The sequence below is a fragment of the Bos taurus genome, chromosome 5 (assembly GCF_002263795.3).
Source record: "Bos taurus isolate L1 Dominette 01449 registration number 42190680 breed Hereford chromosome 5, ARS-UCD2.0, whole genome shotgun sequence".
NCBI lineage: Eukaryota > Metazoa > Chordata > Mammalia > Artiodactyla > Bovidae > Bos > Bos taurus.
The window spans coordinates 88,934,841-88,954,428 of NC_037332.1; the positions used below are offsets into that span (position 1 = coordinate 88,934,841).

General features: G+C 38.1%; 1 protein-coding gene and 1 non-coding gene across 3 annotated transcripts in view; one reads left to right on the top strand and one right to left on the bottom strand.

The window, feature by feature from the left end:
• Positions 1-19,588, bottom strand: part of SLCO1B3 (solute carrier organic anion transporter family member 1B3) — a 72,192-nt gene that overhangs the window by 33,868 nt on the left and 18,736 nt on the right. For both annotated transcript variants that reach the window (XM_005206931.5, NM_205804.2), the window contains 1 exon segment: positions 6,876-7,017. In XM_005206931.5, the coding sequence (XP_005206988.1) occupies positions 6,876-7,017 (142 nt within the window).
• Positions 19,434-19,536, top strand: LOC112446909 (U6 spliceosomal RNA). The gene has a single exon (XR_003034985.1). It is a non-coding gene; the product is annotated as a U6 spliceosomal RNA (small nuclear RNA).

A 19,588-nucleotide genomic window follows, 5' to 3' on the forward strand; every position in this document is an offset into this window, starting at 1 on the left:
AGATGATGAGACTTTACAAAAGGCCCAATTAGAACAACATAAAATGTTTCAGAACCTTCCCACCATCCCTGCTCTGGTTGTCCCAAACACTCCTCCTCTTGTAACGGGCATGAAACAAAAGGTCCCCTCAATTCGAGGACAAGATGAATCTGATGATGATTCTTCTGATGCTCTCTTGACCCTAAAATCAACAATACTTTTTTTGATGACAATGATAGGCCCCTAACACAACACTCATATTTATGAAAACAGATGATCCACTCATTCTCCTTCATGAAAAAGACTTTCTGATTTACTGGCTTTGCAATCTTGAGTCTATGAGGCTGATGATCTTTTTGCCTTTCCTGTGTTAAAAAATGTTAATGCTCAAAGACAACTAATACCTCAATACGAAGACATTGATTTTTCTCACATGCAACAAATGAAAAAGGCTGTAACTATATACGGTCCTCATTCGCTTTTTACTAAAAACCTTCTAAATGCTATGACATCTTCTATGATTGACAAATTTTGATAAAAGCTTTTCTTAAACCAAAAAAATATCTTCAATAGATAATGTGGTTTCATGATGTTGTCTGAGATGGTGCCAATTCTAATGCTCGAGCTGGCACTCCCTCAAACCAAATTACTTTAAAAATGTTAACCAGTATGGGACAATTTGATTCGGTGGAAGCTCAGATACTATGCCCTCCTTTGTTACATGAACAATTGAAAGAAGTTGCCCTTAAAGCTTGAGATCAAATTACTCCTCAAAGAGAACCTAAAGATAGCTACACAAAGATATTACAAGGGCCTAATGAAGCCTATGCTGATTTTTTAGCTGGACTGAGAGTTGCTATCTCCCATAGTGTTGTCGAAGAGGAAGCCAAAGTGCAAATAGAAAAGCTGCTTACATATGAAAATGTGAATCAGAAATGTCAGAGAGCCATCACTCCAATTCATGAGACCAGAAATGTTATTGATTATTTAAAGGCTTATTCCAACTTAGGATCAAAAACTCAAAAAATGCAAATGTTAGCTTAAACAATGACTGCTACCTTTAAAAAGAAAAATGAAAGATGTTTTGCTTGTGGGGATAAGAACCATTAAAAAAAGGATTGCCCTAAAACATACACACACACAAAATTAAAACTATTAAAAAACCTCCAGGAGTCTGCCCTCATTGTCGTAAGGAGGTACATTGGGCTAAAAAATGTTGATCTAAATACGATATTGAGAAAAACCCTATTTCAAAAAACTCAAAGATGGGGACTCCCTGGGTCCCCATCAACAAAAACCAGGGATAAACTCCATCTTTTCCCTCAAATCCCCAACATCTGACAGTGCTACCATCAATATACCAGCCCTAAACGATTTTCTTCTTTTTCCTCAAGCAGTCCCTTCAGGATACCCACCGGACTTTATGGACCCCTACCCCCACAAACCTTCAGCCTTATATGGGGCCAATCTAGTCTGACTTCTAAAGAAATTACTGTTCACCCTGAAATAATTGATTCAGATTATAAGGAAAAAATTCAAATTATGATGTCATCTCAGATACTGTGACAATTCAAAAAGGGGGACAAAATTGCCCAATTACTTCTTTTACCTTACATTTCTATTAACTCCTCTAATGATATATGGACAGATGGATTTGGTAATACAGATCAAAAGCAATCCTTATGGACATCAATAGTATCTAAATACGCATGACCAAATATAAATATCAAAATTAATGACAAAAGATTTTCTGGTCTTCTTGATACTGGGTCTGATATTACCAGTATTTCCAAATATTTACGGCCCAAATCTTGGCCTATATAGAGAATTTCTTGCCAAATTGCAGGAGTTTCTCAAACCAAAATACAAGAGGTTTATCAAAGTGTCCAAATATATCCATGTGAGGGACCAGAAGGCCAGCCTAAACATTACAACCTTATGTGATAGATGCACCCCTTAATTTAATAGAAAAAGATTTACTTATACAATGACAAACTCAAATATATATTTCACATTTTCCCTAGGGGCCACTGCTAATTTAACAAACAATACAATTATTAAAATAACTTAGAAAAATGACGAGCCTATTTAGACAGAGCAATGGCCCCTTACAAAAGAGAAATTAGAGGCTACTAAGAAACTTATAAATACACAATTGAAGTAAAAACATATTGAGAAATCTTGTTCCCCTTGGAATTCTCCCACCATGTGTCAATATTATGTAACCAAAGCCCTTAAACCTATGAGAAAACAATTTCCTAACTTTCTTGTTATTCATTATATAGATGATATATTGTTTTCAGCTCCATCTGTTTTAGAAACTCAACAGATGTTTGACATAACTCAACAATGCTTAAAAGCTTCTGAATTAATCATTGTCCCTAAAAAGATTAAAACATCTGCACCTTACTATTACTTAAGATTTGTTGTTAATAGATAATGTATTGCTACTGCTAAGTCATTTCAGTCATGTCCGACTCTGTGTGACCCCATAGACGGCAGCCCACCAGGCTCCCCCGTCCCTGGGATTCTCCAGGCAAGAACACTGGAGTGGGTTGCCATTTCCTTCTCCAATGCATGAAAGTGAAAAGTCAAAGTGAAGTCGCTCAGTCGTGTCCGACTCTTAGCGACCCCATGGACTACAGCCTACCAGGCTCCTCCATCCATGGGATTTTCCAGGCAAGAGTACTGGAGTGGGGTGCCATTGCCTGCTCCGAGATAATGTATTACTCCCCAACTAACACAGATTCATGTTAATAAATTATCAATCTTGAATGATTTTCAAAAACTTTTAGGTGATATAAATTGAATTAGACCCTCTTTAGACATTGCAAATTATCAACCGACTAATTTATTTAACACTTTAAAAAGAGATCCCAATTTAAATAGCCCTCATTCACTTTCACAAGAGATACAAGAAGAACTCTATTTATATAAAATAAATTGCAAAAGCAATTTCTTAACTCATATTAGACTTGATTTACCTCTAGAGTTATTTATACTCCCCTCTCTCCATTCTCCCACAGGACTTCTTACCCAATAAAAATACCCAATAGAATGGATTTATACCCTTTTTAGGGGGACAAGGTCACTTACACCCTATCTTGATTTGAACACTCTAATCATTATCAGTGAAAAAAATAGAGCTAGGACTCTAATTGGCTCAGATCCTCATAAAATTGTAGTACCTATTAATAAATCTCAAACAGAGAACACATTACAAACTTCTACCAATTTACAAATAGCCTTTCTGAAATATTTTGGAAAATTTTCATTTCATTATCCGTCTAACAAACTTTAAAATTTCTTCAGAAATACTGAATTTATTATCTCTCACATTATCACATCACAACCTATATCTCAAACTGATGTTTTCTATATAAATGGGACTAAAAACACCAAAGCCTCATTCTGGTCTCTCAAAAATATAAAGTCTTTTATACTAAATTTCACTCTGCTCAACAAAATGAATTATATGTTCTCATTCATGTTAGTCACCTACATTCTTATCCTATTAATATAGTTTCTGACTCCTTATATTCAGTTTTTGTATTAAAAAATATAAAAACTTCTACCATAAATTCTAATCAATTATCCAACAACTTTTTCTTAATCTCCAATCTATTGTTAAAAACCATACTTCCCCCATTTATATTACCCATATTTGAACACATTCTTGTCTTCCTGGCCCTATGGCTCATGACAATAAATAAGCTAAGCTTGTGTCTTTTGCTACTTCTGAAGAGCAACATGCTCTATTACACAATAATGCTGGCTCATTACATAAAATTTGGACAATTCCATACCGATATGCTAAAAAAATCATTAATAATTGCTCTACTTGTAGGCCCCTACATCTTTGACCCATTACACAAGATATCAGTCCTTGAGGATTACAACCCAATAAACTATGACAAATGGATGTAACTCATTGCCCTGAACTTTCTCCCTCTTCCTTCTTATATGTCTCACTCGATACAAATTCTTCTTTTACATGGGCCACACCTCTCCGAGGTGAAACTACACGACATGTTATAACTCACCTGTTAGCTTGCTTTACAGTAATGAGAACACCTAGTTCTATAAAAACAGACAATGGCCCTGCCTATATTTTTAGACAATTCAAACAATGTTTACATTCATTCTCTATTCAACATATTACAGACATTTCCTTATAATTCACAAACACAGGACATAATTGAATGAGCACATCATACACTGAAACTACAGATAAAAAAATTTAAAAAGGGGGAATACACAGGAACACTTCTATCTTCCTTATCCAGAGCAGACTTTACTAGATTCCAATGCAATATATTGTTTAATCCTATAACTATTGTTAGTACAGCTTTATTTGTTTTTAAATTTTAAACTTACTGCAAGGAGATATTTTGACAAAAGCAGAAAAACATTTCGAGGCATTGAAGGATACCTCCCTTCCTCTGCTCATTTGGTATCAAGACAGGTTGACTAAGCAATGAAAATCTGGAAAATTAATATCACAGGGGAAAGGGTATGCTTGTATTTCTCCAGATGGATCCAACGAAATCAGTTGGCTCCCTCTTCGGAAGATCTGCACAGGGGAGCCACCGGCGTTCAAGATAGAGAAGAAATGGCAAAATCCCCAGGAGGAGGAGATTTCAGTACAAGCCATGGTGGCTTTAAAAATTTTCCAAGAAACGCTGCACTCAACGTCATCAACCTTATGATCTCCCTACTTGGGGACAGATAAAAACCCTTTCTAATCAAGCTGAAAATCTGGTTTCTCAGCAGGGAATGCCTTGGAATCCTGAAAATATTTTTGTTGCTATGCTTGCTTTGCTTGCTTTTGCTTCCCCTGCTCAGGCTGACTTGATTAATCACACTTATTGGGCTTATATACCTAACCCCCCTTTATTACAGGTTGTAAAATGGGCAGATATAGGATCGATCATATCCACTAATGACTCAGTACATATGCCTCCTCCTTGGAGCTTGGAGGGGCCCTCTCATCCTGAGGAAGAAGGAAGACTAATTAACATTTCTCTAGGCTATGAAATCCTTCCTTATGCACGGGCCCAGTAAAATTATGTATTAATGTTAATCGACAAACGTGGCTTTTCCTCCTGCCTCCAAAAAAGAACTTCCGCACATTGCTTGGACTGTTTACTGCCCTGTCCTTTTATGAGAACCATGTCAATACTATCAAAACTCTAGGAAAAGGACAAAAATAGGAATGTAAGGGCTTTACTTCTAAGGACTTTAAATATACTCCTGTTTATTGGGATAGATGTCAAGCTAAATCAGGGAAATTAATGTTTATGGCCAATTACACCATTGATGAAAGTGAAAGTGGAGAGTGAAAAAGTTGGCTTAAAGCTCAACATTCAGAAAACGAAGAGCACGGCATCCGGTCCCATCACTTCATGGGAAATAGATGGGGAAACAGTGGAAACAGTGTCAGACTTTATTTTTTGGGGTTCCAAAATCACTGCAGATGGTGACTGCAGCCATGAAATTAAAAGATGCTTACTCCTTGGAAGGAAAGTTATGACCAACCTAGATAGCATATTGAAAAGCAGAGACATTACTTTGCCAACAAAGGTTCGTCTAGTCAAGGCTATGGTTCTTCCTGTGGTCATGTATGGATGTGAGAGTTGGACTGTGAAGAAGGCTGAGTGTGGAAGAATTGATGCTTTTGAACTGTGGTGTTGGAGAAGACTCTTGAGAGTCCCTTGGACTGCAAGGAGATCCAACCAGTCCATTCTGAAGGAGATCAGCCCTGGGTGTTCTTTGGAAGGAATGATGCTAAAGCTGAAACTCCAGTACTTTGGCCACCTCATGTGAAGAGTTGACTCATTGGAAAAGACTCTGATGCTGGGAGGGATAGGGGGCAGGAGGAGAAGGGGATGACAGAGGATGAGATGGCTGGATGGCATCACTGACTCGATGGACGTGAGTCTGAGTGAACTCCAGGAGTTGGCGATGGACAGGGAGGCCTGGTGTGCTGTGATTCATGGGGTCGCAAAGAGTCGGACACAACTAAGGGACTGAACTGAACTGAACTGAAAGGTGAATGAAAAATGCATTGAGTAAATATCTTTCCTCAAGTATTTTTGTCCTACAGCTATTTCCTAAGGCTGTAGGAAAAACAGCCAAAGATGTCAACATTCACAGATAGTACGTTGTGTCCTAGGAACGCATTTAAACTTTGAAAGTGCAGGGCAACGTGTATTTGTGAACCTGGAATTGGGGTATGATGGCTCAGATAGTGAAGAATCTGCCTGCAATGCAAGACACCTGGGTTTGATCCCTGGGTTGCAAAGATCCCCCTAGAGAAGGCAATGACTACCCACTCCAGTAATCTTGGAGAATTCCAGGGACAGAGGCGCCTAGTGGGCTACAGTCCATGGAGTCACAAAGAGTCAGACACAACTAACACTTTTGCTTTTTTCAAACAGTAGAACCTAACAAACATTGCTTCAAAACTGTTCCTCCCTCCCTAAAATATCAGAATCATAGTCTTTTCTCCAACCTTTTTTTGCACTACTGCATCTTGAGAAAAGGAATGTTAAAACCCTGCAAAATATTAGTTCACAGACAGCGAGCTTGTATAAATCAGAGCTGTTTAACCTCTATACTTTTGACATTTTGGGCTAGGTAATTCTTTGTTTTGGAGCTGCCTTGGGCATTGTGGGATGTTTTGAGGCATCTCTGGCCTCCGCCACTAGATGCCAGTACCATTCCCTAATCCTCGGTGATGACAACCAAATTGTCTCCAGATACTACCAAATTGCCACAGCAGGGGTGTGGGGATCCTTACCTCTGGTTAAGGATCAGTGGTGGAGAGCATATACGAACAGTTTTCACCTCTGCAACTCTGATTACTAAATAATAAAAATGCATGTAAAACTTACCAATTTCAAAGCTTCCGTCAATTAAGCCAACAGTAGAAGATGATATGTCAAATCTCCTTTCTATTTGAGTGATGGAACTTTTCATAATGACTGCACCCAGTGCCTTAGAAATAAAGCTGAGTGACAGGGCTGCCAAAAACATCTAAGGAAAAACAGGAAAGGGAAAAATGATTAATCATAAGATCCCATAGTGCTTATATATATATATATACACACACACACAAAGAATTTGAAAAGCTTTCTTCTTTACTTAGTATTGAATGTGTGTGCATGTGTGTATTAAAAGAATACTCACTTTCTCCTACTTCAATTGGTACTTCTTAGTCCTTTTAACATTAACATAACTATATCCATAAAGCATCATTTTCTAACTTGATTACAGCATCAGATTATTAGACTAGGACAAAGTTGAATTTTTCTTTAAGTTAATGTCATTAGTTGATTTCTCAGTTCAGTTCAGTTGCTCAGTCGTGTCCGACTCTTTGCGACCCATGAACTGCAGCATGCCAGGCCTCCCTGTCCATCACCAACTGCCAGAGTCTACCCAAACCCATGTCCATTGAGTCGGTGAAGCCATCCAACCATCTCATCCTCTGTCATCCCCTTCTCCTCCTGCCCTCAATCTTTCCCAGTATCAGGATCTTTTCAAGTGAGTCAGCTCTTCGTATCAGGTGGCCAAAGTATTAGAGTTTCATATTAAACATTAGTCCTTCCAATGAATATTCAGGACTGATTTCCTTTAGGATAGATTGTTTGGATCACCTTGCAGTCCAAAGGACTCTCAAGAGTCTTCTCCAACACCACAGTTCAAAAGCATCAGTTCTTTGGTGCTCAGCTTTCTTTATAGTCCAACTCTCACATCCACACATGACTACTGGAAAAACCATAGCCTTGAGTAGACGGACCTTTGTTGACAAAGTAATGTCTCTGCTTTTAAACATGCTGTCTAGGTTGGTCATAACTTTCCTTCCAAGGAGTAAGAATCTTTTAATTTCATGGCTGCAGTCACCATCTGCAGTGATTTTGGAGCCCCCAAAAATAAAGTCAGCCACTATTTCTCCATCTATTTGCCTTGAAGTGATGGGACTGGATGCCGTGATCTTAGTTTTCTGAATGTTCAACTTTAAGCCAACTTTTTCACTCTCCTCTTCCATTTTCATCAAGAGGTTCTTTAGTTTTTACTCACTTTCTGCCATAATGGTGGTGTCATCTGCATATCTGAGGTTATTGATATTTCTCCTGGCAATCCTGATTCCAGCTTGTGCTTCTTCCAGCCCAGCATTTCTCATGATGTACTCTGCATAGAAGTTAAATAAGCAGGGTGACAATATACAGCCTTGTATTCCTTTTCCTATTTGGAACCAGTCTGTTGTTCCATGTCCAGTTCTAACTGTTGCTTCCTGACCTGCATACAGGTTTCTCAAGAGGCAGGTCAGGTGGTCTGGTATTCCCATCTCTTTCAGAATTTTCCACAGTTTATTGTGATCCTCACAGTCAAAGGCTTTGGCATAGTCAATAAAGCAGAAATAGATGTTTTTCTGAAACTCTCTTGCTTTTTAGATGATCCAGTGGGTGTTGGCAATTTGATCTCTGGTTCCTCTGCCTTTTCTAAAACCAGCTTGAACATCTGGAAGTTCACAGTTCAAGTATTGCTGAAGCCTGGCTTGGAGAATTTTGAGCATTACTTTGCTAGCTTGTGAGATGAGTGCATTTGTGTGGTAGTTTGAGCATTCTTTGGCATTGCCTTTCTTTGGGACTGGAATGAAAACTGACCTTTTCCAGTTCTGTGGCCACTGCTGAGTTTTCCAAATTTGCTGGCATATTGACTGCAGCATTTTCACAGCATCATTTTTTAGGATTTGAAATAGCTCAACTGAAATTTCATCACCTCTACTAACTTTGTTCGTAGTAATGCTTCTTAAGGCCCACTTGACTTCACATTCCAGGATGTCTGGCTCTAGGTGAGTGTGAGAGATCATACCATTATGATTATCTGGGTCATGAAGATCTTTTTTGTACAGTACTTCTGTGTATTCTTGCCACTCTTCTTAATATCTTTGCTTCTGTTAGGTCCCTACGATTTCCGTCTTTTATTGAGCCCATGTTTTCAGGAAATGTTCCCTTGGTATCTCTAATTTTCTTGCAGAGATCTCTAGTCTTTCCCATTCTGTTGTTTTCCTCTATTTCTTTGCATTGATCGCTGAAAAAGGCTTTCTTATCTCTCCTTGCTATTCTTTGGAACTCTGCATTCAAATGGGTATATCTTTCCTTTTCTCCTTTGCTTTTTGCTTCTCTTCTTTTCACAGCTATTTGTAAGGCCTAAGAAGCTAGATAATGGTATGAGATGGCCATGATTACAAACTGTTCTTTAGCCCCAAGTAAATAGCAAAGGTCAACAGTCAGGGGAGTAACTAGACATTTTCAAAAGTCATTTCTAGGAAGCCAGCTGAAAATATTTTTCATTTATAAAACCTCACTAATATTGGAGCAAACCAAATTAACATGAAGACAACAAAGCAATATAGTCACTGTTTTTAGAAAAAAAGACTTTTAACCCCACTGGTTATCGATGTTTTATTCTCAATTTGATTTAAAAAAAATTATGGATTCATCTTTCTTACGGTCCTCATTTACATCCATTAGCAAATTCCTCTTACATCTAGTATCAAAATATCATCCTGTTATGAACTGCATGTTAGTATCTCTACAAAATCCATATGTTGAGACTCTAATCCCCAGAGTGATGATATTTCAAGATGGGGTGTTGGGGTGATACAAGTTTTCCCCACTAGTCAAAAGCAGAGCATTCCTCTGAAATTTTAATAAGCCAAAATGGAAAGAATCTATTTCCTTAGGATACATCTTGCTAACAAATGCACAAAACAAATCTAGATAAAGCACAGATGCTTGCAAACACAGTTCAAACACATGGCAGCTTCACGGTGAAATGCAAAGTGTAGTTTTCAGGGAAGGATATTAGAGATGCTGCTGCCATTATTCAAGGTGACCAAGGCTAAATGCTATTTTTGCTTTTCACCATTTCTTGTGAAAGCAAAAGTACTTTTTGAATTTCTTTCAGTTAGCAAAAACAGGTACTAATGAAGGTCTTTCATAAACATAAATGATGTAAAGTGAAGTTTTGAAAAGTGGTATACCTATAATTGGGCCATGAGAGTGGAGTCCTTGCAATAGGATATGTCTCTCTCTCTGCCATGTGAGGACACAGCAAGAAGATAGTCATCTGAAAACACGGAAGATGGTTTCCGACAGAACCCAACCATGCTGGTACCCTCTTCACAGATGTCTAGCCTCTAGAACTGTGAGAAATAAAATTTCTGCTTTTTAAAACATCTAGTCTATGGTATTCTCTTATAGCAGCCCAAGCTGATAAGACAGCTCCTTCTCATTGCCTCCTACTCTGCAAAGTGGTGGGCAACATCATGTCTAGAATGGAGCGCTGCATTAGCCTCCTAGAAGACCTTTCTGCTTCTTTTTTTTCCCATTTCATTTATTTTTTAATTGGAGTATGTTAGTTGCTCAATTGTGTCTAACTCTTTGTGACTCCATGGACTGTAGCACACCAGGTTCTTCTGTCTATTACCTTCTCCAGTGGATCTTCGTGACCCAGAAATTGAACCTGGGTCCCCTGTGTTGCAGACAGATTCCTTATAGTCAGAGCCACTAGACTATAATTTCTTTATAAAGTTGCATTGGTTTCTGCTATACAATGATGTTAATCAGCTATATATATATATACTTTATATATATATATATAAAATATATATAAAACCTCCTTCTTGAGTATCCCTTCCCTCTTCCATTGCACGCTTTTAGGTCATCACAGAGCACAGTGCTGAGCTCCCTGTGCTATATACAGCAGCTTCCCACTAGCTATTTGTTTTACACATGGTAGTGTATATATGTCAGTGCTACTCTCTTAATTCATCTCACCCTCTTCCTCCCCTGCTGTGTCCGCAAGTCCGATCTCTATGCCTACGTTTCCATTCCTGCCCTGCATATAGCTTCATCAGTACCATTTTTCTAGATTCCATGTATATGCATTAATATACAATATTTGTTTTTCTGACTTACTTCACTTAGTGTAACAGGCTCTAGGTTCATCCACATCACTACATGACCCAATTTCACTCATTTTTATGGTTGAGTAATATTCCAGTGTATATAGGTACCTCATCTTTATCCGTGTAGACCTTTCTGCTTCTGCTCTTGTTTGCCTACTATTTCTTCTCAACACATTAGGTAGGAAGATTATTTCAAAATGAAAAGTTGATCAGGCCAGCATTCTCTGTTTTTCCATCTTGCTCATAGTAATATCTCATCTTCGCAACGTCCTCCAAGGTTTGAAATAATCTCTCCTCTCCCCTGCTCTCTTTTACTTTCAGATCTCATCTTCTGTAACTTCAGCCATTGCTCTACAGAAACCCTAGCCTTTTTGGTGTTCTTGGTGTCTGTACCTCAAGCCTTCCATGTTTATTATATTGTCTCAGGTTCTTTGTTTTTGCTTTTCTTTCTGCAGGGAAAGCTTTCATGTTGAATCATAGAATGATCATATGATACAGCAATCTCACTTCTGGGTATACAGCCAAAAGATTTAAAAGAAGAATCTTGAAGAGGTATTTGTGCATCCATGTTTATCACAGCATTATTCAAAATATCCAGGAATTAGAAAGAATGCAAATATGCATCAACAGATAAAGGAATGAGGAAAATGTGGCATATACATGTAATGGAATATTATGCAGCCTTCAGCTCAGTTCAGTTCAGTTGCTCAGTCATGTCCAACAACTCTTTGTGACCCCATGGACTGCAGCACACCAGGCCTCCCTGTCCATCACTAACTCCCAGAGTTAACTCAGACTCATGTCCATCGAGTCAGTAACGCCATCCAACCATCTCATCCTCTGTCATCCCCTTCTCCTCCTGCCCTCAATCTTTCCCAACATTAGGGTCTTTTCCAATGAGTCAGCTCTTCACATTAGGTGGCCAAAGTATTGGAGTTTCAGCTTCAGCATCAGTTCTTCCAATGAACACCCAGGACTGATCTCCTTTATGATGGACTGGTTGGATCTCTTTGCAGTTCAAGGGACTCTCAAGAGTCTTCTCCAACACCATAGTTCAAAAACATCAATTCTTCATTGCTCAGCTTTCTTTATAGTCCAACTATCATATCCATACATGACTACTGGAAAAACCATAGTCTTGACGAGATGGACATTTGTTGGCAAAGTAATGTCTCTGCTTTTGAATATGCTATCTAGGTTGGTCATAACTTTCCTCCAAGGAGTAAGCATCTTTTAATTTCATGGCTGCAATCACCATCTGCAGTGATTTTGGAGCCCCAAAAGTAAAGTCTGATACTGTTTCCACTGTTTCCACATCTATTTGCCTTGAAGTGATGGGACCAGATGCCATGATCTTAGTTTTCTGAATGTTGAACTCGAAGCCAACTTTTTCACTCTCTTCTTTCACTTTCATCAAGAGGTTCTTTAGTTTTTACTCACTTTCTGCCATTAAGGGTGGTATCATCTGCATATCTGAGGTTACTGATATTTCTCCCAGCACTCTTGATTCCAGCTTGTGCTTCCCCCAGCCCAACGTTTCTCATGATGTACTCTGCATATAAGTTAAATAAGCAGGGTGACAATATACAGCCTTGATGTACTCCTTTTCCTATTTGGAACCAGTCTGTTGTTCCATGCCCAGTTCTAACTGTTGCTTCCTGACCTGCATATAGGTTTCTCAAGAGGCAGATCAGGTGGTCTGGTATTCCCATCTCTTTCAGAGTTTTCCACAGTTTATTGTGATCCACACAGTCAAAGGCTTTGGCATAGTCAATAAAGCAGAAATAGATATTTTTCTGAAACTCTCTTGCTTTTTCCATGATTCAGCAGATGTTGGCAATTTGATCCCTGGTTCCTCTGCCTTTTCTAAAACCAGCTTGAACATTTGGAAGTTCACGGTTCACGTATTGCTGAAGACTGGCTTGGAGAATTTTGAGCATTACTTTGCTAGCATGTGGGATGAGTGCATTTGTGTGGTAGTTTGAGCATTCTTTGGCATTGCCTTTCTTTAGGATTGGAATGAAAACTGACCTTTTCCAGTCCTGTGGCCACCACTGAGGTTTTCCAAATTTGCTGGCATATTGAGTGCAACATTTTCACAGCATCATCTTTTAGGATTTGAAATAGCTCAACTGGAATTTCATCACCTCCACTAGCTTCGTTTGTAGTGATGCTTCCTAAGGCCCACTTGACTTCACATTCCAGGATTCTGGCTCTAGGTGAGTGATCACACCACTGTGATTATCTGGGTCATGAAGATCTTTTTTGTACAGTACTTCTGTGTATTCTTGCCACCTCTTCTTAATATCTTCTGCTTCTGTTAGGTCCCTACGATTTCTGTCTTTTATTGAGCCCATCTCTGCATGAAATATTCCTTTGGTATCTCTAATTTTCTTGGATAGATCTCTAGTCTTTCTCATTGTATTATTTTCCTCTATTTCTTTGCATTAATCACTGAGGAAGGCTTTCTTATCTCTCTTTGCTATTCTTTGGAACTCCACATTCATATGGGTATATCTTTCCTTTTCTCATTTGCTTTTCACTTCTCTTCTTTTCACAGCTACAAGGAAGGAAATCCTATCCCATGCTACAACATGGCTGAGCCTCAAAGACATGCTAAGCAAAGTAAGCCAGTCATAAAAGGACAAATACTGTATGATTCCACTCGTGTGAAGTATTAAATTAGCCAAAATCATAAAAGCAGAAAGTAAAAATGTGGGTCCCCAAAACCAGGTGAAGACAACAGAGAATATTAGTGTTTAGTATTTCAGTGTTGCAAGATGAAAGAGTCTAGAGATTCGTGTAAACAACATGAAGATACTTAGCACCACTGAGCTGTTCCTTTAAAAATTGGTTAAGACAATAAATTTAACATCATATGTTTTTAAAATTATAAAAAATGTATTTTCCCATTTAAAAAATGTGGGTAGCTTTCTGCTGAGAGAAGTAACATGTCCTACTGGATATGTTCAAACTGTCACTGTGGCTGACAGATAGAGGCATGTTACTACATAGGTTCATTTTTTTTTTTCCCCTGTAACTTCTCTTCACTTTTGTCATCCCCTGATATATGAAATTTGATACAGATGTAGAACTTCCTGGTGAGCATTTCCTCCTCCATTTCTCTCCCCTACCCTTTACTAATTTTAGAGTTCTATTCTTTTTATAAATATATATAACTATAAGTAAATAAATCTTATAGATATGTATATATACATATACACACTTATGTGTGTGTGTGTGCCTGTGTGTGTGTGTGTGTGTGTGTGTACAGCCATGGGTGAATTTTTTAATTATTGAGTTTGTTGCCTCTTTTCAAGAGTGGTGAAGTAAATAAAATATCTGGTGATTCTTGCCTCCCTGCTTTCCTTTACATGTGGAAGCTCCCTTTCCTTGCTTTGAATATTCAGTCTTTGTGAAGCCTTTCTGGGATGGAGAGGCAGCAGTCTTTGGCAGCAGGGTGGCTCAGTGGTAAAGAATCAGTCTGTAAATGCAGGAGACACAGGTTTGATTTCTGGGTCAAAAAGATCTCCCAGAGAAAGAAATGGCAACCTGTTCCAGCATTGAATGGACAGAGAAGCCTGGCGGACTACAGTCCACAGGGTCGCAAAAGAGTCCGGCATGTTGTAGTGACTAAAACAACAAGTCAGTAGTTTATCTGCATGTGGGCCCTTCACTTCTCCATGGGTGTCACCAGCCACTAGAGACACTGTTCAGCTCCTATGCCCAGGCATCCACCCACACTCACCTTTCCTGCCCAGGATAGATGCCTCTGCAGCTTGCTGGGGTGGGAGGGTAATTTGACAATCAGGTGAAATGTTAAGCAGGAAAGAGGCATGTTTTCTCTGACTGAATGAGTGCAACACACTATACCGATGCCTGCTGCTTGTCTCTGGGACCTGTCTTGATCCCATGGTCACTGGCTTTGCCTTTGAAGCACCCTTGGAGCCACGTCCATGTTTTTTCAGCTTTCTTCTCCTGCACTTGTATTAGACTGTGATTTCTTTCTTTAGCCTAATTCTTTTTCCTTCTTAGTTTTTCAAAAACTCTTATAGTTTCTGATTTACACAATGTATCTCTTCTTGTTTTATAGCACATCCACAAGTTACTTTTAATATCTTTTACATTTTTATTAAAATTGGAGGGGGGAGGACATGGCCTCAGCCTTATTATTTACAGTGTGCTGTACTGAACTGAAAGTCAAGTTCTACCTTTCTTTCTCTAATAAATAGAAAAAAAATGTTATCAGGCTTTTTATCAAACTCAGATGCCTGACACATTATGAGTATGTACTCCATAAATGGTTTTTGGTTGTTGAATAAATTGTTGTTCCCCAGTTATAAATATGGTATACAGTTTACAGGCAGTGAAACCTCTCATATTTTAGATTTTCAGCTTTTAGATGAAGATAATTACAATAAAATTATTATGAAGATTAATTAAAGTAATATACATAAAATTTTTTGGCATGTAATAAGCATTGATAAATGTCTGATTTTATTATCACTGTGAGCTATCATCACTCAGCTTTTGGCTGTAAATTCATTCAGTTAAAAATAGAACTCTGATCACTTAGCCAAACACATTTTTTGTCAGGCACTATTTGAGTTGCTGCAGAATCAGTAATGAGCACACTGACAAATGATTTATTGATTATTAAAGAAATACTGAGTCAAACTTTTATCTAAGTCCTGATCATCAAAGCTCTACTTGGTACAATCAAAGAGGAGTGGCTTTTAGAAAGTAAGAGGACATTATCTCATTAAAGCAGATACAAGTGTGACCAGAAGTAAAACTTGTCCTAAATAAGAGCAGCTTTCTAAAAGTTCTGAAAAAGGTTTTGCAATGTCCATATTTTCAATCTTAAAAGGAAGATTAGCTCAAAACAAGAGATTCAATAAAATCAAAATTCGCATGGTACAATTCTAAATTGGTTTTACAAAGAAGAAAAAGAGTAACAGGTGCAAACACAAGGGCTACAATAGGATTCTTCATAAACTGGGATTTTAGGAGGATGTGGATTGAGTTTCTGTAGATAGATTTCTAAATGTGCTTTCTTTTATTCTAACTGTAACCTGAGCTGTGAGCATTTTAGCCATGTTCCTAATATGGGGCTGAAGTTCAGAGAAAGAATGGTATGGTGACTTTCTTATAACATAAATAATTAAATAATAAAAAAACTAATTTCTTCAATGAAAAATATTAAAAGACTGATGCCATGAGATAGAGAATTTAAGATTGAGAGATTTCAGAACAGAGATACAAATATTCACAATTATCAAATACATTTTAAAATATCACAGGCAGAAAGACACAACTAGTACTGAGATAAAAGGTAAAGTCGATATTTACTTGCAATAAAGAATGTTCAAACTACCACACAAGTGCACTCATCTCACACGCTAGTAAAGTAAGGCTCAAAATTCTCCAAGCCAGGCTTCAGCAATATGTGAACCATGAACTTCCACATGTTCAAGCTGATTTTAGAAAAGGCAGAAGAACCAGAGATTAAATGGCCAACATCCTCTGGATCATGGAAAAAGCAAGAGAGTTCCAGAAAAACATCTATTTCTGCTTTATTGACTATGCCAAAGCCTTTGACTGTGTGGATCACAATAAACTGTGGACAATTCTTCAAGAGATGGGAATACCAGACCACCTGACCTGCCTCTTGAGAAACCTGTATGCAGGTCAGGAAGCAACAGTTAGAACTGGACATGGAACAACAGACTGGTTCCAAATAGGAAAAGGAGTACATCAAGACTGTATATTGTCACCCTGCTTATTTAATTTATATGCAGAGTACATCATGAGAAATGCTGGGCTGGAAGAAGCACAAGCTGGAATCAGGATCGCCGGGAGAAATATCAATAATCTCAGATATGCAGATGATACCACCCTCATGGCAGAAAATGAAGAGGAACTAAAAAGCCTCTTGATGAAAGTGAAAGAGGAGAGTGAAAAAGTTGGCTTAAAGCTCAACATTCAGAAAACTAAGATCATGGCATCTGGTCCCATCACTTCAAGGCAAATTGATGCAGAAACAGTGGAAACAGTGTCAGACTTTTTGGGGGGAGGGCTCCAAAATCACTGCAGATGGTGATTGCAGCCATGAAATTAAAAGATGCTTATCTCTTGGAAGGAAAGTTATGACCAACCCTAGATAGCATATTGAAAAGCAGAGACATTACTTTGCCAACAAAGGTCCATCTAGTCAAGGCTATGGTTTTTCCAGTGGTCATGTATGGATGTGAGAGTTGGACTGTGAAGAAAGCAGAGCACCGAAGAATTGATGCTTTTGAACTGTGGTATTGGAGAAGACTCTTTTTTTTTAATTTATTATTTTTATTTATTTACTTTTTAATATAAATTTATTTTAATTGGAGGCTTATTACTTTACAATATTGTATTGGTTTTGCCATACATCAACATGAATCTTGAGAGTCCCTTGGACTGCAAGGAGATCCAACCAGTCCATTCTAAAGGAGATCAGCCCTGGGTGTTCTTTGGAAGGACTGATGCTAAAGCTGAAACTCCAATACTTTGGCCACCTCATGTGGAGAGTTGACTCATTGGAAAAGACTATGATGCTGGGAGGGATTGGGCGCAGGAAGAGAAGGGGACGACAGAGGATGAGATGGCTGGATGGCATCACCGACTCGATGGACATGAGTTTGGGTGAACTCCGGGAGTTGGTGATGGACAGGGAAGCCTGGTGTGCTGCAATTCATGGGGTCGCAAAGAGTCAGACACGACTGAGTGACTGAACTGAACTGAAGTGGCAGGTCAGTCCTTTGTTTATTATGGCAAGAGCTCTAGAATTAAGGTCAGAGGCAGTTCCAAGTTTCCACATTGCCACGTGTACAGCCATAATCAACAACATAAACATTTGAGGTTCAACATTTGAACCTCAATTCATTTACTCAGCAAACATTTGTTGAGCAACTACAGTATGGCAATTAACTCCACTAAGCCTTGGAGTTGGAAAAAGACACAGCGTAAGAAGAGAAGTAAAAACAACTAAGACGTAATAAATGCCTCCAAAGAATTAATGTTTTCCTAGCCCAATAAACAAATAATGCCAGTATAATAATGTAAGGAGTACCGCAATTGCTATACATTTATAAATTTATGAGTACACAGGACAGTGGTTAATTCTGTCTGCAAAGGTCAAAGTTCCTATAGATATGGTAACATTTGAAAGAAGTCTTTAGGGAGTAAAAGAAGCTTAGAAACTGAAAAAGAAATAAACATTTTAAACAAAGTCAGAAACTGTGGAAACAGTGTCAGACTTTTTTTGGGGAGGGCTCCAAAATCACTGCAGATGGTGATTGCAGCCATGAAATTAAAAGATGCTTACCTCTTGGAAGGAAAGTTATGACCAACCTAGATAGCATATTGAAAAGCAGAGACATTACTTTGTCTCTGAGTAGTGGAAGAACACAGAAAGCCCAGAGTAGTGTAAGAACACAGATCATTTGCAAAACAAAAATAATATCTGTGGGTGAAATATAAGGATAGAAATATGTCAACTGCTGGGAGATCAATCTGCATTTTTAAATGTGACCTAAGGAAATTAAATTTTAGGGGGCTAGTTCTGTAGTCATGAGGAAGATGAATTTATGGCAAAGAAATTAGTTAGGAAGCTGATTTCAGAGAGAAAAATGAACAGAGATGGAAAGAGGGGAACAGAAAGTTATAGACATGCTTGGGAGAAGTTTAAGAGGAGAACCAATAAAATTTGGAAATAACAGAATATGAGTATTCTAATTTTGTTTTATAGTTTGCTTCATTTTATGTAGTAATACTATTATTTGGGATGAGAAAAAGAGAAGTCTTAGGGAAGACAATGAAACCATCTCTTCACAAATCAAATTTGAGATGTCTAAAAATAAACTTCTACCTGATAGACCCACAGGTAAGGCAGGTTTGGTGCTCAAGAGAGAGTTTTGTATGGAAGCAGTTTTGAGATTTACCAGTGGATAACTGTACAGTTAACCCATATTCAGGCTTGTTACATTAACAGCTTATTCTTGCCCCACTGCATCCTAACTTTTCCATAAGTCTCTCTCTTTTTTTTTTCCTCAATAAAACCAAGATTTGTTTATATTTCCATGAATCAAATCTTATTTTTTGCATTATTCTTCTTAAGTACCCTCAGCAGGCTGAGGGTGATTTTTAAACATTTAGTTCTCCAATGTAGCTGAATAAGTTCCCACTGGGCTGATCCTGTAAAGTCTTAGGGGAAAACAAAAAACACCCCAAAACGTGGGAGAACAAAAAAAGCTGTCAAATTCTGGAGGGGAGTTAACACTTAAAAGGAGACATCTAAGGTTAGTTTCTTTTTCTTATGGCTTTAAGGTGAGGCCACAGTTAGCATTATTCGGAAAAGTTAAAATTCTTTAAAAAAACTCACAGTACTTTTGACCTGAAGAATGAGAAAAAAGAGTTTAGATTAAAATTTAGGGGAGAGTGTTTGCTTTGGCAGCAGATATGCTAAATTTGGAACAATACAGAGAAGATAAGTATGGTCCCTGTGCAAGGATGACATGCAGGTGTGTGAAGTGTTCATATTTTTTATGATACTTCTTAAAGTCTACGAAATATATTAAAGTGTGGATAGACAAGAGG